Source organism: Spodoptera frugiperda, chromosome 16 (assembly GCF_023101765.2).
Source record: "Spodoptera frugiperda isolate SF20-4 chromosome 16, AGI-APGP_CSIRO_Sfru_2.0, whole genome shotgun sequence".
In the NCBI taxonomy this organism is placed as follows: domain Eukaryota; kingdom Metazoa; phylum Arthropoda; class Insecta; order Lepidoptera; family Noctuidae; genus Spodoptera; species Spodoptera frugiperda.
The window spans coordinates 1,862,699-1,887,720 of record NC_064227.1 but is presented as its reverse complement, the minus strand read 5'-3'; the positions used below and the strand labels follow the sequence as shown (position 1 = coordinate 1,887,720).

Below are 25,022 nucleotides of genomic sequence, written 5' to 3'. Positions count from 1 at the left end.
CTCCAAGAAGAAAGAATGAGTAGGTACCTATTACGCTTGCTAGGATTGGCAATTTCAAACTATCCGAAGCTGCGGACTGCTTAGCGTATTACCAGGGCTCCGGCTCGAAAATGAGGAGCAGGAACGGGGGAGTTTTTAGTCAGTAAGAGTCTGACACTCCCTCTCGCCTCGCCCAAGGCGGAAGAAGTCATTGGATGATATATAATTATATGATACTAGCGGACCCGACAGACGTTGTCCTGTCTACACGTCTTTAATTTGAATATTTTAAACTTTTTTTAATAAGCTAAAACATTCTGGACCTTTTTGATGGAAATTGTTATTCAAATGTTATGACAATATCTAACGTCATTAATATTTGACACTGCGATGGTAGCGCCGTCTGTCGGATCCAATGTAAAACATTCCAAAATCAACAACTACTAATAAATTAAAAACTAATTAAAAAAACATTGTCCAGCGGACAAAATTGTGAATCTAAACCATTCTCAGATCCCCTTGAACACACACAAAAAAGTTCATCAAAATCGGTCCACTCGTTTAAGAGAAGTTCAGTGACATACACACTTACAGAAGAATTATATATATAAAGATGTCCTACTCTAATCTGTATCACATCACGCTAATTTGACTTATGACTAATTATTATAAATGTGAAAGTTTGTATGTTTGAATGTTTGTCCGTCAATTACGCTGAAAGTACTGAACGGATTTTGATGAAATTTGATATATAGACAGCTGACTTGAGAAATGGAACACTTTTTATCCCACGGGAACGCGGGTGAAGTCGCTGGCAGAAGCTAGTTTTTTTTAAAGATTCTTTATGTCAAAGTAATAAACTTGACAATCTAAAAAATAAAGACAGAAAGGAGTAGATTAGCAGTAGGCAGTAGTTCTACTCTACTACTACTATCTACAGGTCCCTGTCTCATAGTCAATTTATTGAGGAAGGTTTACTTTACCTATTTTATAATAATGTTTCAACTGTTTTTACTAAGAAATAACATAATACAACCCTAATGATACACAAAAAAAATACTAGAAAGTGTCTTTAATTTCTTTAAAAATATATTTAACTAACTAAAATCTCAGTTACGTAGATTCAGCAGATGATGTCGTATTTTACTATAAAATCAAAGATAGTTTTACTTTTTTTAGAACTCCAGCCACGGCATCCACAGACTGTTTCGTCTAATCGAATCGTATTTCCTGTATTTTCTGACGTTCAAATCTTCGCATGAATTAAAATCAAAGTGCTCGTAAACTTACTAAATAATATGTATTACTATAAAAATATTTGGCAAGAAGAAATAAACTATCGAATAAAAATATCCATAACAACGCCATCTACTAAAAAACTGACGAAACACACAACTAACACGCGCGCCACCACCGCGGCCGCGCTGTCACGCTTTTCTTTTTAGTTCCACACAAAACCAACAGATGGCGCTTATCGCAAAACACAAAATTAAATTTCACACTCAATATTGCGCATCATTTTATAGATAATCATTAAAATAAATCACACAATCAAAGGACGGACACAAATAAAATGGACAAACACATGTCAACGTATTGGTCATGTGCATTACACAAAGTCAAGACACATATAGATGGGTTTATCATAAAAACTGGAGTAAAATTGCATTCAAAGTTATTTAGTAATCTTTGATTGCAAGACATGGGATGAGCAATGGCAAGACTAGCATACCAAATATATATCTTCTGATATCGCTTTGACGAAACCAGGGATGGTAGAAGTCTGAAAAAGCAGGTATCATTATTACACAGAGCTAAAATCATTCGTATAAGCATCTGTGTATCATTTTCTCGCTGGAGAAATATAATTTATTTTTTATTAATTTTCACATGACTTTCTCTGTTTCTCCAACTAGATATTATTATTGAACAATATTTTTTCCCATTTCATAAACCTATTTGGAATAATGATTTTTGAGAAGCACCCTGCTCCAAACAACCCTTAAAAATATCCTATTATTTACATTTTCCACACCTACCAAAGGGTTTTTGAAGAGTATATTTATATACAAATGCAATTAAAATCTGTATTTACCTTCTAAAAACTGTCTGGTGGGTAAACGTAGGGAGACTTTGAGGGATGATGCGTACGCCGAGTCGATGTACCAGTGAGGGTCACGGTGCTCACCCAGCCTACTGGAACTGCCTCTGAAATAGGGAAAAGTACACAGAATATTAGTAAAATAAAATTAGAACTCTTCTTGCCGTATTCTTTATTACTAAGCGTTGTGGTGTTCTCAAAGAGAAGTTGGATTTTTTGTCTAATATTTGGAACTAGGATAAGCAATAAATCAATTTTAATATTAGTAAATTATGAAAAGTTATGTAGAGATAGGACTTTCTATTTGACTGCCTTGTTGGTTAGACAATAAGTAATCATCAGTGCATGAACCGTATATCTGATGGACTATGGACTTCCACTCCTACATACTCCATCAAAGGACGACCATGGTGCACTGGTCCAACAGTGGACAATCATCAGTTTGTTGATGAAATGTCCTGATGTCTTCATGGTTTAAGTGATAGGGCATCATTCAAGCCATCAAGACATTTAGGGTTATATTGGTCTTTACGATTTAACCTCTTGTATGCGCCGGTATATGCGAAACAATAGAAAACACATTGTGTCACGTGTAAATCTGCGCTACCGGCATAGCGTGGGTTAAGTCTTGTGAACTATAAATACAGGTAAGATTCTTACCTAAAATTCATATTGACAAAAGGGTAGACCTCTCCTAAGCCAAGCTCTCTATATGGCTATTATTATGCACTTATACATCGATGAACCTTACAGCAAAGTTGTTATTAATAAATTGCACACAAAGAGGGTAGAGTGGTAGAGCATGCTTCACAAGTGATTGGCGAAGCTATTTCTGACGTGCATATTATAAAAAGAAAACAGTTTTTCCAGAATTAACGTAAACATACGACCTTGTAATAATAAATTCAGTGAACTGAGATAAACTCATCTTTAAGTATAGTATAAAGGTATGTGATAGAATATTAAACATAGTATATATTCATAACTATACTTATAATATGCTATAAAAATGCTTGAAGTCATACGAAGCTGTTCCATTAAAGATTACTTTCGATTCATTCCATGCCAATGCAAGAGTAGTATCTGGAGCAAAAATCCAATATAAACGTGTAAAACTCTCTAAATATAAAACAGATCCCCATTAAATGAGCGAAAAAACGCAAGAAAACACACATTGTGAGGTTATGACGAATCAAAACATTCGGGACCAACGCCTTTTGCAAAATTCATAGCAGACATGCATGAGAAGCCGGTCAGAATATTTACCCTGGATCCATTTTTACTGTCATCTAACGGGACACGGGTTTATAATACATAAAATTAAATTCGCGAGGCGATATTCAAAATAAAAACTACATGTTTCCACCATATGTCAAACTGGTAACTATTTTTGTACAGCCCCAAGTTCACGCTGGACAGGCGCAGAAATAAACGCGCCGTTCAGTTTGCCTGTGTCGAAATTTCGCGCGTCGATCTTGAAAGTTAAATCTACTAGTAGTTCGGGGTAGTGCTAAGAGATGGCGCTGTTTGTATCTATCTAATAGATCGCGATCTACTTCTTCTGCTTGACAAAAGATGGCACTAGTTACTACACTAATTTTAATAGTTGTGGGTGTTTGAATTTTACAATGCTGAGTTTTTATACAAAAATATAAACAATTAATTAGATAATAATAATTGTGTCACGTTATTATCTGTAAAATTGCTCCATAATTTATCGGAACAGTTTATTATTTTTTCGAATGAATAAAAATAACTTTTGATGGTATTCAAACAGGAAATCGGCGCCACCCATGAACATCTATTATAGTAATGAATTTACAAGTGAATCAAGATCTCTCTCTCTTCATCTCTTATAACCTCATTCATACGGTAAAACACAACACAAACGTTATTTGATGCCGGTTTTCTGTGGGGTCGAGGTATCACCCCAGTCAAAGCATTTATTTCACTTTTGAAACGTAAAATTGAATTATCCATCAGTCTGTTTGTCAGTGAAGCTAGGTGCTCGTTCCAAAGTGTAGCTTCGAATGGAGAAGAACGAGTAAGAAACTCCATAGTTAATCCATCGAGTAGTTTCATAAAATGACTTGTATCACTGAAATAAGTGCAGCCTTGAATCGTTGCAATTGTTTTAACAGCTGTGTTGCTATGTCTGGCAAAGTTTTTTTAAAAAACATGAAAATATTTTCACAGACACCGTGCGTGCAATTTTATCGTGTAAGCAAGATGTTTTATTCGTTTTACTACACGCTACAGTTACCTAATGGTTTTTACTTTTGGGTTTTTTCAGACAGACTTCATATATTTTTAAGTTTCAGCGGTTTAATCACGTAGTAGTTTGATAGTAGTTTGATGGTAGATGATGTAGTAGTTTGATGTACCTCGTCTAGTTCTTTAAATAGTTATTATACAAGATGCAAAGAGTTGCCATAACAATGTCCTTCTTTAAAGTTGGTTTAAAAAGAATGCTAAGTTGGTTTATCCGTATTAAAAAAGGCAGGTTAGTTGAAGAGTGAAGAGATTAGACTACAATCGGAATAAAAACTAAAATTACTTATTGTATTGTTAGTGTAGCATGGATTTCCCGGAGCTGCGGACTACTTAGCGGGTTTATCAGGGCTCCGGCTCGAAAAGCAGGAGTAGGAACGGGGTGGTTTTTAGTCAGTAAGAGTCTGACACTCCCTCTCGCCTTGCCCAAGGGAGAAATTATTGGATGATTATCCCATTTCAAAAAAAAAGCGTAGATTTCTGCAAAGCAACGCCTGATTCTATTCTACATAGCTGAAGAGATTTTCATAAAACCCAGTTACTATCAGAATGATAGGTGAGGTTAGGTTAAAACTGTGACCCGTTTAGAAATCTAATCACCATCAGAAACAGCTTCCAGTATTGTATAGCTAAATTATTTACAGGCTAGGCTGTTATAGCTCACCCCCTATTACACATGGGATTTATAACACAAATGGTGAAAAGTGGGTGTACATTGTATAGCGGCATTACGTGTCGTAATTAGCACCTCTGCCTACCCCTTCAGGGATAAAAGGCGTGACGTTGCTAGGCTGTTAATAAAACGGCTGATAAGCTAGTTGGCTGCGACATAGCCATTCTATAATAGTTCCTAGGTAATTATTCTCAACTAAACTCATCCAGAAGCACTAACAACGTTAATCACTAACAAATGACATTCTAAATGTCTAGCTTTGACACTAAATATAAATTAATTTAGCTCATTATGTTCTTACGGTGTTTTTCCACCAGAGATGTGCTATGCTACGTTACTGTGGATGCGTTTGGCTTCCACTTATTAAGCTAATTAAGCTATGTTTTTTATATTTAAAGATGTGTGCTATAAATGGCTTCTCTACTATCGATACATCGCATACTCGAGCTGCGCATCTTCCTCACACAGATAAATAGCTTAGTATCAGTGGAATCGGTAACATTGTTTCAAAGCTTACATCTTCGTAGCATAGCTACTTAGCACATCTCTGGTGGAAAAGCTCTCTTAGGTGATTACAAATGTACTACATCTCTAACTATCCTACCTATTGCTGTTTTAATGTGAACTTTAGTATTTGATGGCCTACTATAAATTTACGGTGCGTCATCATTAGACGAATGCATGCAACCAGCAAATTATGAAAGGCGACCTACAATTGACGCTTTGGAGACAGTTTTCATTGTTTCTAAGAAAGATGCAAGCATTTGTCATTTGTAGGTCGCCTATTGTTTGTGAAGGTTGCGTGCATTCGGCAAATGATGCGTCGTCGTAGAAAAACGGTGTTACTGTAGTTAATAATTGAAAAGCTGCCTAGTTGGTGATCAAGTCGTCGTAAATTCGAGTACCGAGCAAGAAAGAGTTTGTATGTTTGTCTATTTGACATTTTAATGATATTTTTTTTGGATAGATAATAAGCTTGGATAACATTATAACAATATACTCTACGATAAGTATAATTTGTAAACACAAAACGTCTACTTGGAATTGTGTTCAATTCCAAGTAGACGTCCAAGTAGACGAAGAAAGAAAGTTAATAATTATTAAAATAATAATTGCTAAGTATTATAATACATACAAATAGTAAGTTTACAATTTTCAACCAACATCCATAGTTTACGACGCATTCTGCACGCTGCGCGGGCGCCTCGGTCGACCAAAATCCTGTGACCCGCTATTATTAGATTTTATTATAAGCATGAACCAATAAAATAAGTAAACATTATAACATAGTTCATTTTATAACACATTTCTGGGGTTTTCGTCAAATATGCCAAGGTTTTTGTAATATTATTATTAAACTTGCCCCGTTTGTTTGTTTGTTTGGGTCTTTAGTGACTGCCTCGTTGGTCGAGTGGTCGCAAGTGCGGCTGCCGGACAAGAGATCTCGAGTTCGATTTCCGGGTAGGACAAAGTATTTCTGGACTATTTCTGATTTTCGAAAATGTCTCAGTCGTAGCACGGAGTCTGGAATTGTACCCAGTATATGGCAATAGGCTTACCCCAAAAGTATAGCGGCACCTTTCGGGGATAAAAGGCGTGACGTTGTAGAAACTGGAATTATGCCCCATTCCTGACGATATTTGGTCATGAGTAGCGAAATATCGCGGAATGCGACATGAATATGAGCCTCTAACATGGCTTGAAACTGTCGAGTTAAGCTCGTCAAACAGTTACGTGAATAAACCGAAAACATAATAATTAATTTAGTAGCGTAATGCTGCTCACGAAAGTTATGAACGTTATTTTTATTATTTTCTTGATTTAACTAAAATGTACGATGTTAAAAACTCGTCAAACAGTAACGTGAGTAAACCGATAACATAATAATTAATTTAGTATGTCTCACGAAAGCTATATTTCCGTAGATTCATTCAGAAAAAGCTTATTTATTACAACATGTTTAAGTAGAACGTTCAACTCATATAAAACGGTTATTTTATTTTGGTCAACACTATTTTGTTTGATAAAATATTTATTTTTAGATGCTCGCTAGAAACCCGTCGAAAACGTTGCCGCGATCGAATTACAACGCAACAGATTTTAGATGATTTTTCTTTCGAAATTTCATTTTGAGACGTAGTGACACTTAGCAATTTTTAACCAAAAAATAGGGTTGTACTACTGCTAATATTTAGGAGATGAAAAATAGATGTTGGCTGATTCTCAAAGATACCGGATAGGCACAAAAAAATTCATCAAAATCGGTCAAGCCATTTCTGAGGAGCATGGTAACGAAAACTGTGACGAGAGAATTTTATATATTAGATGTAAGAATAAAATCTAAGAATATGAATATAGTCCGTCAGCTGGGTAATGAAAACATATTAGACACGTATTTTTTTATTTTGTCATAAAAGAAAACCATACTGAGATAAAAACGAATCAAATTTTAGGAGTGGGAGCACAAGCGTCATTTCTTCGTATAAAATATACCTAGAAGTGACGTCACGCAATATTTCAAATTGATGTATCTTCGAAAGTATTTGTTTCCGCAAGCAAAAAAAAAAATACGTGTCTAATATTTGAAAATAATCTACAAGACTGACATTAAAATAATAATTAGTCATCTACCATATTATAACATCGTCATAAACATTTTATGTACACGTAAATCATAATTTCAAAAATGTCAGTAGATCAACAGCTACAGTACAAAGAACAAGTTTCCAATATAAATCATTACTGCTGCGCACGCGCCGGTTACAGACCATTGCGGATCTAGAAATGGCAGCGTTAATTTGATATATTATTATAAGTGGCCCATAGTCCGGCAGTGGGCTCCTAAATGTCTTTTTCATTTCTTTATAAGGGAGAAAAATCATCCAATGACTTCTCCCGCCTTGGGTGAGGCGAAAAGGAGTGTCAGAATCTTACTGACTAAAAACTAAGTTCTCTAAGGAGTAGTTCCTACTCCTGCTTCATGAGAGAGGGCTTGGGTAACCCGCCAGGTAGTCCATGACGTCATTTGATGAATGACGGCGTGAAACCTACAAACGACAAATGCTTGCATCTTGCTGGAAACAATGTAAACTGTCCATGAATCGGCAATGTTGCGTCACTCACTCTGTATTGGTATAAATTCGCCTAACTACATACGTTAAATGATGAATAGTGTCCAGAGGCCTAACGTGTGCAAAGTCGCGGGCAAAAGCTAGTATTTTATTCACAAAGTTTTGACTGCACGGTTGGTGCGGTGGCTGGGCAACTGGCTGCCGCGCAACGGGTAGCGGGTTCGATTCTCGCACGGAGCAACTCTTTGTGTGATCCACAAATTATTGTTTCGGGTCTGGGTGTCATGTGTATGTGAACTTGTATGTTTGTAAACGCACCCACGACACAGGAGAAAAGCCTAATGTGGGGCAACGTTTTAAAAAATAAAATAAAAAAAAGTCTGATTATTATTTTTATTCAAATGCTGAGAAACAGCTCGTTACCGACCCTAAAGGGGTAGGTACATCTGAGTGAAAGTGGCAACCAAACCCTTTGATTAGCGATCGCTAACCCATCATTTACATACAGAATTACCAATACATTACCCACTCGAGTTTTTCAGATCTATAACTCACCGTTGGCTATCAATTTCAGTGGTGTCGACAGGCGCTGGCGCATCGCCCAGTACCCGTCCATTGTGATTGATATGATAACAGTACGGGTTTAATAGCTAATTGAACTATAAGGGTAATTATCTATGAGTGGTCATTACTATAAACAATTCGCTCTTGTCTTGCGCTGTCCGTTCAAAAGTGCCGCTCCGGTTTATTTGAAATAAATTATTTTGATTTTGACTTTGATTTTGACTTTTAATGTCTCCATGTATGTTTAGATCTTTCATCATCAAAGTGAGATGCGGCATTTTTATGTAGTTATTTGCTATCTCAATCTACACGTTTTGTGAGAAATAATTATGATCGATTTTTTACCAGACTACAAAAAAGGAAGTTTATCAGTTTGGCTAGTATGTATGTTTATGCGCTATTATCTCCCGTTCAACTGAACCGACTTTGATGTGGTTTTCTGAATGTATTTTTCAGATTTAGGAAACGGTCTTAGATAGGTATATTACCCGACTTAAAAATCTTTAGCTTTTAAATGCGGTTTACCCTAATCCAAATGTGCTTAGGCGCATTTTCTATGCAGTATGCGAAAGTAATGGCAATACTTATTTCTTTATAAAAGTTTGTTTGGTATTGCCAGATTTATTTGACTGCAATACGTGTCTGGCACGGCTCAGGAAAGTTTTAAACATGATGTCTGTCAATTTTCAGGGCTAAGCGTGTTTATAGTATCTCACAAACTAGGTTTTCCCGTAACATCAGAAGTTAGTTTCATCTAATTTTGCTTGTGAAATTTAATAATATCAGAAAAAGTATAACTACGGGAAAATCCGTTGTTGCTTTAAACAAACAAGTAGGAACTGTTATTACGAGTATTATATAACCTAATAATAAGTGTTAAGCGTGGAAGAGTCATGCTTCGGCACAATTGGCACAAATGGCCCGCTAATCTATTATATAAAAATAAGTCGGGTTTTCCTTCCTGACGCTATAACTCCAGAACGCACGAACCGATTTCCACAGTTTTGCATTTGTTGGAAAGGTCTCGGGCTCCGTGAGGTTTATAGCAAAGAAAATTCAAAAAAAATGTCAAGAGAAAAGCTGGAAAACAGGGAAAATCATTGGTGGCGAAACGGAGTTCGCCGTGTTTGCTAGTCTATTATATAAAAATAAGTCGGGTTTTCCTTCCTGACGCTATAACTCCAGAATGCACGAACCGATTTCCACGGTTTTGCATTCGTTGGAAAGGTCTCGGGCTCCGTGAGGTTTATAGCAAAAAAAAAAAACAGGAAAAATTTAAGAAAAAAGCCAGAAGACAGGGAAATTGATGGCGAAACGGAGTTCGCCTGGTTTGCTAGTCTATTATATAAAAATAAGTCGGGTTTTCCTTCCTGACGCTATAACTCCAGAACGCACAAACCGATTTCCACGGTTTTGCATTCGTTGGAAAGGTCTTGGGCTCCGTGAGGTTTATAGCAAAGAAAATTCAGGAAAAATCACTGGAGGCGAAACGGAGTTCGCCAAGTTTGCTAGTTTAGTTTAAATATCAATTTCAAGTACATTCTCAATACAATTCGGTGAACATTAAAAAAGAATTAACACATACTTAAACGATAAAAATCTGAATGTAAGTAGCTATTAACCTGAGCTTACGGCAGCCATTTAATTTTATTTATTTGTAAACACAACGCTAATGCTAAGCGTGTGCTGTTGAAAATTTAACTATCTATCTTATAGTTCAGTTAAACAAAGGTTTATATTTAAAATAGTAGTTAGGTACTTGTATTTTTGTGTAGTTCTTATTTCATCGACAGCCTATAAGTGCCCATTGCTGAGCAAAGGCACCGAGAAGGAATGAGCATTAATCACCACGCTTGCTCAAGGTGGATTGGCGATTAAGTTGTCGGTATAGGTCAATGAACGGATCAATGGAAGATTCTAGGATATGTAGGTAAAGCCTGCATCACCTAGTAAATACATGCAGAATAGAATAGTAATTCTACTCTGCAAAAAATAGAAAATAATATAGAAATAAACATTAATTTATTTAACTTCTTTATAGATTCTTAATTATTTCTTATATTCTAAAATTGGATTAACTGGCCCAAGCCAGGTTACGAAATAACTTAACTATTGTAATCTTCAAACACGACATTACCCCTATATAAATTACCGCATCAAAATCCGTTAATACAATAAAAAAAAAAATTAAAACCTACATCTCTACCCACCCCACTTACGAATCTACATCGTAATCATCATGACGTCACAGTACAACAACCTTTACCCAAGTTACATCCGTATTTCTATCGACCTTACTCTGCCCTTCAATATTTAGGCCTTACTTTGACCTCTGATACGTTCAAGGACTGTCCTTGGAACGAGGTCGGAAGAAGGCCGTGGCCTCGCTCAAGGCCTGGCCTCCGGGAATGGCCTTGTGGCGAGGACACGAGGCTCCGAGGCCTTGAATTGAAGGCCACGGGATATAAGCTTCCCGGGGCTATGTCAAGGTGATATCGGCGGCTCGTAAAGTTTTGTTTTAGATATGTACCTATAATGTAGATGTTTTTTCGTATTTTATTTATCTTAACTTTTAACTTTGTAGTCTGATTTAAGTTATAATTTCCATAAATCGTCTATAACTGAGGTTAAATCTATTACCTATATTCATTTCTGTTAAGTATTTGTATTTATCATTCCAAAGGTGAAGCGTAAACTAAGAAACTATAATTATAACAGACATTTGACTTGGTATAATACTTATAACTAAGTAGATGTTTTGCAATTTAAAACCGAAAGTAGTTAATCTTTTTATCATTGATGTTGTTACAACCTCACTTCTTACTCTCACCGACCGATATTTTTTTATATACCTATATCTAATAATTTTGACGTATAAAAGTACTATTTTGTAGCCTATTTGCAAAAATAAATTCATTGTTTCATTGTTTCACAAACAAACAAAAACATAAAAAATATTAACGTTACAAAATAATTACGTTAAAATATAAAAATGTTTTTCCAATTCTCCATTACCTACATTTATTTTTTTCTACAAACAAAAGAGCGCGCATCACTCGCGCATGTCATCTGAATGTGTTAATTTGACAGCTAGTGACAGGCGCCATATTGTATTTTATTTTTATTTGTATTCTCTCTGTTTCCCGCTTTGTTTCTTTCAAACAATTGTCACTTTTTTATTTTAAAGTGTTGAACGATAGCTTTTAAAACGAAATAATATATTAGTGATTTTGTATAATTTTTACAAAGTATATTTTTAATGAAAATATGACGATTATTATGGTGCCCCTGTAATGCAAAACAGTCGTACAAATCATCATAGTTTTACAAGATAATTTGCACGAACGTGATTACCATCGTGAATGTTACAAATGTGCTACTGCTTTGCCGAAAAGATATTTCTCTCCAACCTCACATATATTGCTATTACAATTTTGTAAGGCGCACTATTTTTTAGAGCTTTAAAGCGTCTGATAAAAGTTTTGGTCCATGGAAAATGTCTGATTTTTTAAATATGATTTCAGAGTAATATTCTACAAAACATATATAAAAATCAGACATAAAAATGTAAGTTAAGTGAGTCTAATTTTTAGTTACCTTTCTCACCTGGTACCTGCGCAGGTGTCACTCGGCAAGCTTTACAAACATTAAGGCATTAAAAAGTATATACAAGACTATTGTAAGCCGAAGGTTAAATGCTTGTAAAAATAAGATATGTCTGACAGCTCTGGGATCTCGCTCTATTATATATGAACCTCTAATAAGAAATATTTTATCAAGAAGTTTGCGTTGTTCTCACCTCACTCACACACTCACCACCTATTTATTACATGTGACTTACAACATAAATTGTGAAAAGTAGGTGTACATTGTACAGTGGAATTACGTGCCGTAATGTGCACCTCTGCCTACCCCTTCAGGGATTAAAGGCGTGACGATACAGTTTGCGGTGCTGACGACGAAATGTGCGTGAAAATAACTATATTAGTGCTATTTTGCAAAAAACTCTGTATCGCTCGTATACTACTATAAATGAACGACTACATAAATAATAAATATTTCAGTAACATTTTATTATGAATCTAGGAACTAAAGTAAGAAATAGAATTTTCACTAAAAGCTTTTCAGAAAAGAATTGAATTCATATTTTTGTTCACAAATCTCGCTCTACAATCACGAATCATAAAATTAATGTAAAAACAAAAGCCACCTGTTTTCCTATCCACACACAAAAAAAAAACTGCAAAAAATATTACATTTCCCACTTACCCGAACAACACAAAACTAGGTCCGAAAATAGGTCACAAATAGAAGCACTAGGAACTACGATACAGGAGCACTAAGCAAGCGTCTTACACTTCACACAAAGCATGGTGCTATGTCGAATATATTCGCTAAACTAAAAATAAGACGGACTATGATGAAAATTCGTAATCGCTCGCAATAATAGCGAGTTCGGTACAAGACTATCAGATATCTGCTTTAAAAAAATAGATATTTTAGCTGTCTAACTGATACGAGATAAAAGAAAAGTATCCGTGTCAGATTTTCTGTTAAATTAAGTAGTTGTCCGCCCGCAGCTTTTCTAAATTGTACATCTCTAAAATATTCCTTACAAATTACATTCTCTTTTTTGCTGGGGGAATATTATCCATTGACTTCTCGAGGCGAGAGGGAGCGTCACACTCTTACTGACTAAAACCACCCCGTTCCTACTCCTGCTTTTCGAGCCGGAGCCACGGTAAGCCCGCTAACTAGTCCCCAGTCAGTAAAAGTCTGATCCCTCTCACCTCGCCCAAGGCGGGAGAAGCATTGGATCATTTTCTCGTCTCAAAAAAAGTCTATCTAGAAGTCATTGGGGGAGGCCTATTTTCAGCACTGAAAATCTCGTACGATGATAATAATAAAAAAGCAATTGATCTATTATAACGGTTCAGATATAATGCTAAAGCAAAAATTCCAATGCTATTTAATTTAATTTTATCAGCCCACGAACTAAAGACCTCGTGATGTGAAGCAGTCATTCTTATATGAAACAATACACCCACATAAATATCAAAACTGTTGTTAATTTTATAGCACATAATACTTATATAAATAAATAAACGCAGCATAAATAAATAAATAACACAATACTGTTTATTTACATTTTAACAAAATAGCTCATAGAAAACTAACGATAAGACTGTAATAAACTTCATAAACGAAATTATAAGAAGAAAATATTTGAGGAAACTCATCCGACAATATAATATTGTATGAATATATCAAACAAAAAAATGTGTCCGGTCTGCCAGTAAATTATTATTTTAAATTGGACGTTTTGCAATGACAGAAGTAATTGAGAAAAACGACTATTGTACTTTAGGTATGAAATATTCTGAATTTCAGCCAATTTGCTGTGTAATTGTTCTAAATAAATCATCTCAAGCCATTATTTTTGCTGTTTATCAAAAATGTCTGTCACGACATGTTTTTGTGAAATGAATTATTTTTATATTAGAATGTTTTTACTGGTGACTACATTGTGTTTGTCTGTACTTATAGGTTTCTATATTTTTATTAGGTAACGTCACGCCTTTTATCCCCAAAGGGTTAGGCAGAGATGCATATAATTACCCTCTTTTCACAATTTGTGTTATAAATCCCATGTAATAGGCTTTGTACCTATTGCCATATACTGGGCACATTTTTAAATTCTGTGCTACTACTGAGAAGTTTTCGAAAAACGGAAAAAAGCCCAACAAATCTTTGCTCGACCCGGGAATCGAACTCGAGACCCCTGGCCGTCGCACTTGCAACCACCCGACCAACGAGGCAGTCAGTCAGAGCAGAAGTATTATTTACATATCATCTGAGTACATTATATGAAATGCAATAAAGTATTGAGGATTTATTTGGGTTTTTAGTTTATCTCAGGGGACACTAAAAAGCTCAACGTACATTTTTCAAGAAAAATGTTAAAGTAGATAATTTAAAAAATTGCATAAAAATACTACATTTACAACTTCAAAGGCTATTTTCGATAATTTCAAAGCAAAACTTTAATGACAAAGAACTTAGTTCACAGTAAATTAGCAGAAACAATGATTACAAAGTGAAACCAACTATTAGTTTTTAAGGGGAAGGCGGAATTAAAACAGCAACTATGTATGTCTTACCCCCTATTACATAGGACTTATAACACAAATGGTGAAAAGTGGGTGTACATTGTATAGCGGTATTACGTGCCGTAATGTGCACCTCTGCCTAAAGGCGTGACGTTGACGAATATATATCTCCCGGTCGATTTCGATTACGTAGGTAGTCTGTCTAACACAATTCTGTGCACAAATGTGTGCGCAAACACAGGTGCAGTTGCTCGGCAGCTGGGTGCCGTACAATGGGTAATGGGTTTGGTTCCCGCGTGGAGTAACTCTTTATGTGATCCACAAATTGTTGTTCTGGGTCTGGGTATAATTTTTGCATGTGAAATTGTATGTTTGTAAACGCACCCACGACACAGGAGAAAATCTTAGTGTGGAGCAATGATTATAAAAGAAATAGTCTGCAGCTTAAATAACGCTTCTCATTATTTCACAAAGCTCTAAACTCATTTCTAAATCAATTCTCAAAGAAAACAGTTCACAAATTTAACAATGACGAACCATAAGGAATTGAACTTTGAAAGTACATTCAAAATCACAACGATGGCTTTGCACATCAGTGGGGCTCATCCCGGCGTACCCAAGGACTTAAAATGGGTCCTAAAATTTATAATCCTCCACGGAATATTCACTTTTACATTCTCTATAGTCATATACAGTATCATCAATCACGATTTAAAAGAAAAAAACTTCATCCAAATATGCAAAAATGGCGTGATGTTTGTCGTTTTCTGTGTGATATCATTCCAATACTTCGTCTTGGTGATTCACCAGAAGAATCTGGTGGAATTGATAAAAAACGTAAACGCGGACTATGAGGAGTTGCAGAATTTATCGGAGAAGGAAAAGAGGTTGATGTACAAGTATGTGGACCAAGGTATTAAGGTTTGCAGGCAATGGTTCATCCTGACGTTCGCTGGTTGTATGATCTTCATTGTGAAGAGTATCGGTCTGATGTTGTATTACCATTTGATCAATGATTTCCAATACGTACCCTTGTATGACATAAAGTATCCAGCGCTCATAGAAGATAGGAAGAATGATAATCTCTTTGTATTTATTGGCACTTATTTACTACTGTTGTCCTTTGCATGTTACTCGAGTTTGAATTACACCTCGTATGTGCCTCTTGGTCCAATATTCATGCTGCATGCGAGTGGACAACTTGAGCTGGTGAGGAATCGGATTGAGGATCTGTTTCTGGAGTGTGATGCTGAAGCGATTCGGGTGAAACTGAAGGGTATCATTATGAAGCTGCAGTATATTTATAGGTACTCATTTTTGTAATTTGTTTTTTGATTGTAATGGCCAACTTACCTACTTATTTAGTTATATCTGGTTTTTTCTTTCGTTTACCCCACACTAGCCATTTCTCCTGCGTCGTGGATGCGTTTACAAACATAAACTTGGCAAGACTTTGTTACCATTTATTTCAAGAAAATTACTTTATTAACTAAAAACACGCGGACGCGGACGTTCAATAGTCAGCGCAACGTCGCCGCGTCTGCGCACGATGCTTGTGAGGATCAATCCCTTTGCGATAGGCAGAACTTTCTTATTATTAAAAAAAAATTGCCTTGCTACGTGCCGAAGTCTATACAAGTTCACATACACATGCCACCCAGACCGAAAAATGGCTAATACTACAAATGGCTCCAAGGACTTTTCTCAACTTTTTTCTTTATTCATCGGACATTCGTTTGTTTGCTACTTCATTTTATTTATAACATAATAATCTCTCGGTTTCGACATTGATAATATAATTATTAATAGATATTCCAAAGTATTCATAAAACTTTAACCACGTGAATATAAAAAGGTCGTAAATGTCGTGTTAAAAATATATTATGAGTGGTTTGTTGGATTTATATCTTCAAAAAATGTTAGATACATATAGTAAAATAACATCATCATCATCATACGAGTAATCGTTAGCCAGAATACATCTACTGGTGAACAAAGATAGTCCTTTTAAGAGGGATTATGCCATAGTTTTTTTAAGGGGTGAAATCATCCAATTACTTCTCCTGCCTTGGGCGAGGCGAGAGGGAGTGTCAGACTTTTACTGACTAAAAACCACCCCGTCCCTACTCCTGCTTTTCGAGCCGGAGCCTCGGTAACCCGCTAGACAGTCCGCAGCACCGGGTCGGCATCAGCCCTATTGGGCCCATCTGTTGTTGTCTCATGGCACTTTGAGGCGCGCGCGGTAAGCGACGAGCTAGGTACACGCAATTATAGTCATTTGCAGGTTACAAATAAAAATCTTGTCAAGCAATAATTTCAGAAACCACTACAATATGTACGAGTATATTTGTAAGGTTCAATTTATTTTCAGCGCCGTCGATGACATGAAGAAAGTATTCAAGTTTGGCTATGAAATAACTCTGAAGGGTACAGCTGTAATACTGCCTATCACCTTTTATGCGGTGCTTGAGGTAAATGATTTAATTGGTGTATGTATGTTAGAAGATTGGAGGGGGAGGGGTTGAGAAAAATAACGAAAAATAACGAAAACCAAAGGGGGAAAGATCACGTGTTTTTATTTTTTCGTCAAACACAAGATTTCTATTAATTTTACTACCTAAAAATTTTAACCTATATATATTTTGTGTCTTTAAAAAAATACACGTGTCACAAAGAGGGAGAGAGGGAAAAAACAAGATATAAAACCTCACGTGATTATTGGATGGCCCTTTACCTACCCTTTCACGATAGACTTCAAAACGATTCTGAATAAAAATTGTAGTCTGGAATAACAAAAAGGCTTTTTATCCTAGGAACGCGGGCGGGTTTTGTATCCTAATATTTTCTCCTATGTTGTGTGTGCCTTTACAAACATACAACATCACATACACTTAGACAAAAAGTTGTTCCATGCGGGGAACCCAACAAAATAATCTTTACGTCTCCGCCTCTGCGTACACTGCTGCTCATGTCCCTGACTCGAAACTAGTAGAGCTTTTTTCCAGTGTTTTTTTTTTAACTTAGTATGTCTCACGATAGTTATTATTTTCAGACTGCCAAAAACGGAGAAATTAGCTTGGAATTCATAAGTTTTATAGTAGGAGGGATAATGATAAGTGGGGCTCCATGCTACTACAGCGACCTATTAATGGAAAAGGTAAACAAATGCAATTTAATATAACTTCAACAATAAATATGAAACTTTTCATAGAAACAAATAAAAATCTGCGACTGCCCATCGCTTATTGGCCGGTTATAGTTATTAGACAGGGATAAGTCATTTTATATTAAGTATCTCTTATATGTAAAACCGGCCAAGTCCGAGTCGGACTCGTCCATGTAGCAGGAAGTAGATGAAATAATATAAAAGTTGTAAAATAATTTGGTTTTCATAGTGTTTGTATGAACGACAAAGTTATATTTGCGTTTTTAATGATATCTCATTCAAACCAATTTTCGTTGAAAGTTTCCTTTGAAATCTACAGCATATATTTTTTTAGTTTTCTCACTGTTATTTATAAAGTTAGATTGGGAGGGGTATACTCATTTTTCCACTTTGGAAACGTCTATCTTTCAAACAATTGATTTCTCTTCATTGTTCATCATTTGGCTAATTTTGGTTTTGAATTATTTATAGAAGTCTAGGGAAGGTTTAAAATAATTAGAAATTACAAGTCCATGTTCTCACACTATGTTTTCCTTCCCCATATATGTCAATGGTGTCAACATAATTTATCTGTATATGCAATTATACAGGGTGAAGCTTTACGCATGTCCCTGTATACGTGTGGGTGGGAGCAGCACTACGATCGGCGCACGCGCACCACGCTGCAGCTAATGCTGCAACATGCACTCAGACCCATTGCTATACAAACTATATTCAGAACTTTATGCTTGGATGCCTTAACTGATGTAAGTATATTTTATGATTGCGTATGTATGTACGTTTGTGCGCGATTATCTCGCGTTTGGCTGAACCGATTTTAATGCGGTTTTCAGCATAGTATTTTTCAGACTTAGGAAAAGGTTTTAGGTATATTATCAGACTTAAAAAATGGAGGTTCGCACTTTAACTTTTGAAGGCAGTTCCCTTTTTAAAAACGGTTTTATTTAATAAAGTAACTAATGAAAAGTAAATGTACATTTTTATATAAGGCATTATTTGTGCACCTCTGCCTACCCCTTAGGAGATAAAAGCTCACGCCTTTTATAATAGGTAAAAAAAAATAAGTACCATATTCAAATACTCTACCAACATTCAGTTTTGTTTCAGTTGTATCAACAGTCATATGCAATTTTCAACCTGATGAATGCCACGTGGAATTAAAATGGATTCTGCAGCTTACCTATACATGATCACAAGAAACCATCGCTTCTAAATACAAGCTTTTATTTACATCTATACTTATAATATTATAAAGCTGAAGAGTTTGTTTGTTTGTTTGTTTGTTTGTACGCGCTAATCTACTACTGGTTCGATTTGAAAAGTTATTTTTGTGTTGACTAGACCATTTATCGAGGAAGGCTTTAGGCAGTTTAGGCTATAAAACATCACGCTATGACCAATAGGAGCCGAGCAGAGCGGGTGAAACCGCGCGAAAGTAGCTAGTATAAAATAAAAATAAGTCGGGTTTTCCTTCCTGACGCTGTAACTCCAGAACGCACGAACCGATTTCCACGGTTTTGCATTCATTGGAAAGGTCTCCGTGAATTTTATAGCAAAAAAGAAAATTTAGGAAAAATTTAAGAGAAAGGCATGAAAACAGGTTAAATCATTGGTGACGAAACGGAGTTCTTCGCTAGTTTACATATATGTATAACCTCACGCCTGTCTCCCATTGGGGGTAGACAGAGACAATGGAACGCCAATTGCTACGATTCTTACAGACTTCTTTCGCTTCATTTAATAATAACCGCTTATAATAAATAACTTGAGAATAAAAAAATGCAATTTATTTTATTGCAATTCATTCTATCAATTACCGTGGCTAGCAATTAAACAGTTAGAGTACTGAGGTAGCAATTACTTGCACATGATAATAAATTGTTAAGTAAAGATATAAGGTGAAGCTAAAAGGCAATTATGATACCTTTTTTAAACCCCCATCCCCATCGCCCCAAATCCCTTACCCCAATAAGCCTCAGCAACCCACTTGTCTCCTTTGGTGGTATCCATGATTGCTTACCATCACGTCAGTACCCTTAGTAAGAGATTACTTTATGTTAAACGAAAACGAAACTAAAGCGCGTTCGGCGCACTGATTGGCCGGCGTGAATGAACCAACCAGTCAGAACACGAGTCAGAACGCCGAACAAGTTCTCGTTTAACATAAAGGAAACTCGTACAAAGCCCTCAGATGATCCGCCTGCTCACTCGTAACCAATAATAATATTATTTTAAGTCTCTAAGAATGAAGAATGTTGATAATCGAAAATATAACGAAACTTCACCAAATGTGTGCAATAGAATAAAATGAATCATAGCCGAATCATCATAAATAATAAATGATAAATGATATTTATTTCTGCAAATAGATTATAAAATAACACTTTTACACGTCATTACTAGAAAGTCATACTCTCAACATCACAAACAACAAGGTACTACATCTTTACATTACATACCAACAATCCGATTTAAAAATAAAACCATTAGGTCAATACTTCTAGGAAATGTTTACAAATGTATCCAACGGCACTTTTTCACGATTAACAGTTTATCTCAGTCAGTTTCGTAACACAAAGTGGGAAAACAAACATTCAGTAAATCCTATCGGAATGTTAGGAATGCTATACCAACGGAACAAGCCGCTACATTCTTAAAATTATTACGACGCACTCAAAAATAGTTGCAGAACAGAATTACGCAATGAAACTAATTTCGCTTTGAATATAGACATAACATAACATAACATCATGACTAATTTTCCTCGTAGGGATCAGCTGGTGTATGTTTACATGCGATTGTTTATCTATTGGTCTCAAACATAATCTGTGGATTAAGTTAGATTTTTGACATTTGTTGTCTGGTTTTAGAACCCGAAACGGGACGTTTACCATGTTTTTCTATTTCTATGAGTTTCAGTAAAAAAAATAATTGTCTGTCAAAAGCTGAGATCAATCCAGTGATGTTGGATTCTAATCCGGCGGCTGTAAGTCAGATACAGATGAAGGATGCTTTTCCAACAGAGATGTGCTATGTAGCATGGCTGCGAGAATGTAATAGCTAAGCTGTGAAACTATGTGACCGTTTCCACTGATACTAAGCTATGCAACTGTGCGAGTAAAATGTGGTATGATGATGCAACGTTACAAAGTAGCTGCTGTATGTACTCTGCATATAGTTACGCCACTCGCCGCGCATCTTTCCATATAAAAATATATCTTAATTGAGTCCGTTTCCACCAGTGCAAAAGCTATGTGTACCAATGAATATAATTGGTGGAAGCCAAACGCATCTACAGTAACGTAGCATAGCACATCTCTGGTGGAAATGCACCCGGGTACTAACAGAGTAAAATCTCATGTAAATTATTACTAATAGGATTAAACCATGAAGACAGTATTCCACTTAACGAAAACGTCATCGATAATTACCCAGCTCTATAAAAATGATAAATAATTTTTAGTTAAGAACCAGACGTCGATCCTACTTACATCAAGACACTAGGCAATATGGCAGACAAATTCGAAAAAACCTTAAAATTGTTCCTTATCCCTATGAGACTGCTGTCAAGTCCCGAAGCTCCAATAACCTTTAAATGGTTCATTCGATACATATCAGGCTTCATCATATTCACCCTTCTAGCAATTGTTATGATCTACAACACATACATAAGTGTGAAAAACCGTGTCTTTTTCGAAGCTTGCCGAAATATGACTTTAAGTCTTACGTATTTCGGTTGCTGTTTGAATAGCATGCTCTCGTTCTGGCATAGACGGTCGTTGAAAACACTCCTGGAGACCATTAGGAATGATTATAAAATGGCCGATCAGTTGCCTCCGGAAGAACAGCTGATCTTCGAAGATTATGATCGCAAAAAGAATTTGATGTGCAAGATATGGTTTCATCTTTTCACTCTTTCTTTGTTTCTATTCGTTTTCAAAGCTCTCACTTTGATGTTTTATTACTATTTCATTGGGGAGTTTAGATTGGTGCATTTGTATGAACTGACGTACCCAGATTATATAGAGAAGAGAAAAGGAGAATTGGTCATATATTTGATCATATTTTTTTGTGTTTTTCTTTATGGTGTTATATCTGGTCTTGGCTTTGTAAGTTTTGTGCCTTATGGGACGACGTGCATGCTTCACGCGTGTGGACATCTGGAAATAGCTAGGAAGAGAATCGATGCGTTGTTCACCGGTGATCCGAGATATGTGAATGATAAATTGAAGAATATTGCGCAGTTACTGCAGTACACGTACAAGTTAGTATACCTTTAAACGTACATCTATTGTAAAATGCGATAGTTTCAATCTCTATTAGGTATATAAAAATCAATTGCTGTTCGTTAGTCTCGATAAAACTCGAGAACGGCTCGACCGATTCTGCAAATTTTGGTTATGAATTATTTGTGAGAAAACATGTTTGAAACATGAAATTTGGCGGATCAGCAATTTTTTTGATAATAAGAAGTAAGATGAAAAAGTATGAAGTTTGTAAAATTGACACAAATAGGTACTTATCGTTTGTATTTTGTTAGTAACTAACTATAATATGTATTTATTTATATTATTTCTAGCTTTAATAATTGTCCTCAAAGATAACTTAAACTCACATAATTGATTACAGTTTCATGGAGAACACGAATGGATGTTTCCGACTATTTTACGACGCCACACTCAAACTGTCTGCCATAGCTATACCCGTTACTTTTTACGCTTTATTGGAGGTAAGTATGGACAATTATGCAATGCAACGCCTTTTATCCCCGAAGGGGTATGCAGAGGTGCACATTACGACAAGTAATGCCACTGTACAATGTACACCCACTTTTCACCATTTGTCTTATAAGTCCAATGTAATAGGTGGTGAGTCTATTGCAATATACTGGGCAAAATTACAGACTCCTTGCTACTAGGTACTACTAAGAAATTGTCGAAAAACCGAAAAAAATGGGTAGTAATCCTTTGCTTGACCCGGGAATCGAACTCGAGACTTCCATAGAGCTACATAAACCAGTCCTTAGTAAAGGTTTTCAAAATTGTTAATATATACTTCATTCAGTTTCTCTAAAACTGTTTTTTTTTAAATATTTCAGGGCCTTAAACATGGAGAGTTTAGTTTGGAGTTCACGACGTTTGTACTGAATGCTATCGTTCTGACCAGTATACCTTGTTACCTAAGTGATAAACTATTAGAAAAGGTAGGTTATTTGATGTGATTATGGTATTACGACTTTATTTATTTATATTTATTTCTTATACACAGTGTAACAAAAAGGGGATATAGATATCAAGTGCACGGTTTCTAGATAACATAACAAACGATACGGGAAGGGTTTTTGAAACTCATGTTTTCTTGGAACGAAGTTATGAATTTTTCCAATATTTTTTATTTTTATTTTTCATGCGAATTAAAATTAGGTAGATAGGTACTAGGCGATCAGATTTACAGAAGAAATGTTTCGTAATTAGCGAGTTACCCCTGTAGTGTTGTGACACGTTTGTATGATTTATAAAATCAAGAACCATGCGACACGCGTCAGCAAGCACGCTGGCAGCGCGCTTACCACCTTTTTTCCAAAACAAAAAGCGCCGTGCCGGAGCTGTGCTTGTTAAGTGTGTTATGAAATTAAAACCGTTTAATAACGATGATAAAGACATTCATTCTCAGGATTGAATATACATTTACTGCATAATAAACACAGTCTGTCTCCTAGGGAGAAGAAGTGCGACTAGCGCTGTACTCGTGCGGGTGGGAGTGTGAGTACAACCGGCGCGTGCGCATCACTATACTGCTGCTACTCACGCGCTGCTCCCGGCCTATAGCCGTGCAGACTATGTTCACTACTCTCTGTCTATACGCTGTTACTGATGTAAGTGTGTCTTTTTGTTCTACGTGAGGGTAGACAGAAGGGCCATCTTTCTGATGATTAAAATTGTAATTTTGTATTAGATTTCTTTCATGCTACTAGTAATTAAATAAAATTGGTCTAGTAGAAAATATAAAAACATTGAAAAATTAAAAAAAAACTACAAATGATAAATAACTGTTGGGGGTAACTCGACTAATCTTAAGTAGCGTTGAGCAAAACGCGCGTACGTCGCTCAGCCAACCGCATAAAAGCCTCAACTTTTTTAAATTTATTAAATTACATAATTGAGGCTTATTAAATTAATAAAGCATTCATAATTCTATTTCAAATACGGTTTTTCTTTTATGTTTCAGATGTTTCAGCAGGCCTACACTATTTTAAACCTAATGAATGCTGTTTGGAACTAAACACAACGTAAAGGGGACTTCACTAATTTTAAAATGATTAATATACTATTACATACTGTCACTAATCAATTAGAACTTAATTCTGATTAGAATTTTGTAATTGTACGAAATATAAACTTGCACTACTAAAAACTGTACTTTTATTTAAACCTTCAAGAAGAAAGAGTTGCGGATTACCGATCAGGTGACTCGTCTACTCCATAAAGCAAATAAAAAAGATGAAGACGTCATAACTGGATTTTCCTTTAACACAATGCGTGACACTTTACCGGGAGCGAGTGACTCTATTTTCCAACATGCAATCCCATACTATAGACACGTCGCCAATTGCACAATCGCATTATGGCATATCGTCTTTATACTTGCTTCATAGTCTACTCCTGTACATTCAATCCCATAAAGAATTTGAAAGCTGTTTGAATGTTCTTACAGAATAGCATCCCTGATAGTATTTCTCAGGCTTTTAGGAAACTAGAGTTGGAAAATTCACTAGATTGGATCAGGATCCATCCATCAGCTTGCAAGTCTTACTTCTAAAACTTATGAAAGGTAAAATAAAACAGTATAAATGTCACACGAATTTATTCAAACAAACGGCAGTGAAGCTATCTCTTTATTCTTCTTGGCATTGTCCCAAGAAGATTAGTGCAGCAAAGTTAAAGATAAAAAGTATAAAGTCATTCCGTTAAAACAATAAAAGTTTCTGGATTCAAGACTATAAAGTTTCATTATAATCGGTTCAGTAGTTTCCGTGATTCCTAATTTGAAAGTTTGGATGGTAAAGCAGCTGCATAAATACTCTTTA

General features: G+C 35.7%; 3 protein-coding genes across 9 annotated transcripts in view; 2 read left to right on the top strand and 1 right to left on the bottom strand.

Annotated features, from left to right (window-relative positions):
- The window catches only part of LOC118280617 (filamin-A), a 111,804-nt gene that overhangs the window by 56,059 nt on the left and 30,723 nt on the right, over positions 1 to 25,022 (bottom strand). For 2 of the 7 annotated variants that reach the window (XM_035600829.2, XM_035600832.2), the window contains exons 2-3: positions 2,075 to 2,187; positions 1,712 to 1,762 (exon numbers count right to left, since the gene is read on the bottom strand). Coding sequence is in view for 2 of the 7 variants with exons in the window: in XM_035600826.2 (XP_035456719.1) it covers positions 1,712 to 1,762; positions 2,075 to 2,187; positions 3,347 to 3,369 (187 nt within the window). In the remaining 5 variants the exon portion in view is untranslated. Of the gene's footprint in view, positions 1 to 1,711; positions 1,763 to 2,074; positions 2,188 to 3,346; positions 3,507 to 12,928; positions 13,087 to 25,022 lie in introns of those variants that run through there. The other 5 variants (XM_050699544.1, XM_050699542.1, XM_035600826.2 and 2 more) reach the window with 4 other exon arrangements.
- LOC126911605 (uncharacterized) lies at positions 15,281 to 19,171 on the top strand. The gene is made up of 5 exons (XM_050699545.1): positions 15,281 to 16,076; positions 17,141 to 17,240; positions 17,822 to 17,926; positions 18,526 to 18,681; positions 19,043 to 19,171. The coding sequence occupies exons 1-5, from the start codon at positions 15,298 to 15,300 to the stop codon at positions 19,094 to 19,096; spliced, it is 1,194 nt and encodes a 397-aa protein (XP_050555502.1). The 5' UTR covers positions 15,281 to 15,297; the 3' UTR covers positions 19,097 to 19,171.
- Positions 21,394 to 24,238, top strand: LOC118280783 (uncharacterized). The gene is made up of 5 exons (XM_050699528.1): positions 21,394 to 22,199; positions 22,565 to 22,664; positions 23,034 to 23,138; positions 23,655 to 23,810; positions 24,164 to 24,238. The coding sequence occupies exons 1-5, from the start codon at positions 21,445 to 21,447 to the stop codon at positions 24,215 to 24,217; spliced, it is 1,170 nt and encodes a 389-aa protein (XP_050555485.1). The 5' UTR covers positions 21,394 to 21,444; the 3' UTR covers positions 24,218 to 24,238.

Coding starts and splice junctions, on each gene's coding strand:
- LOC126911605 (XM_050699545.1), top strand. CDS start 15,298: ATGACGAACCATAAGGAATTGAACTTTGAAAGTACATTCAAAATCACA. Junction 16,077..17,140: donor AAGCTGCAGTATATTTATAG/GTACTCATTTTT, acceptor ATTTATTTTCAG/CGCCGTCGATGACATGAAGA. Junction 17,927..18,525: donor GCGACCTATTAATGGAAAAG/GTAAACAAATGC, acceptor GCAATTATACAG/GGTGAAGCTTTACGCATGTC.
- LOC118280783 (XM_050699528.1), top strand. CDS start 21,445: ATGGCAGACAAATTCGAAAAAACCTTAAAATTGTTCCTTATCCCTATG. Junction 22,200..22,564: donor TTACTGCAGTACACGTACAA/GTTAGTATACCT, acceptor AATTGATTACAG/TTTCATGGAGAACACGAATG. Junction 23,139..23,654: donor GTGATAAACTATTAGAAAAG/GTAGGTTATTTG, acceptor TCTGTCTCCTAG/GGAGAAGAAGTGCGACTAGC.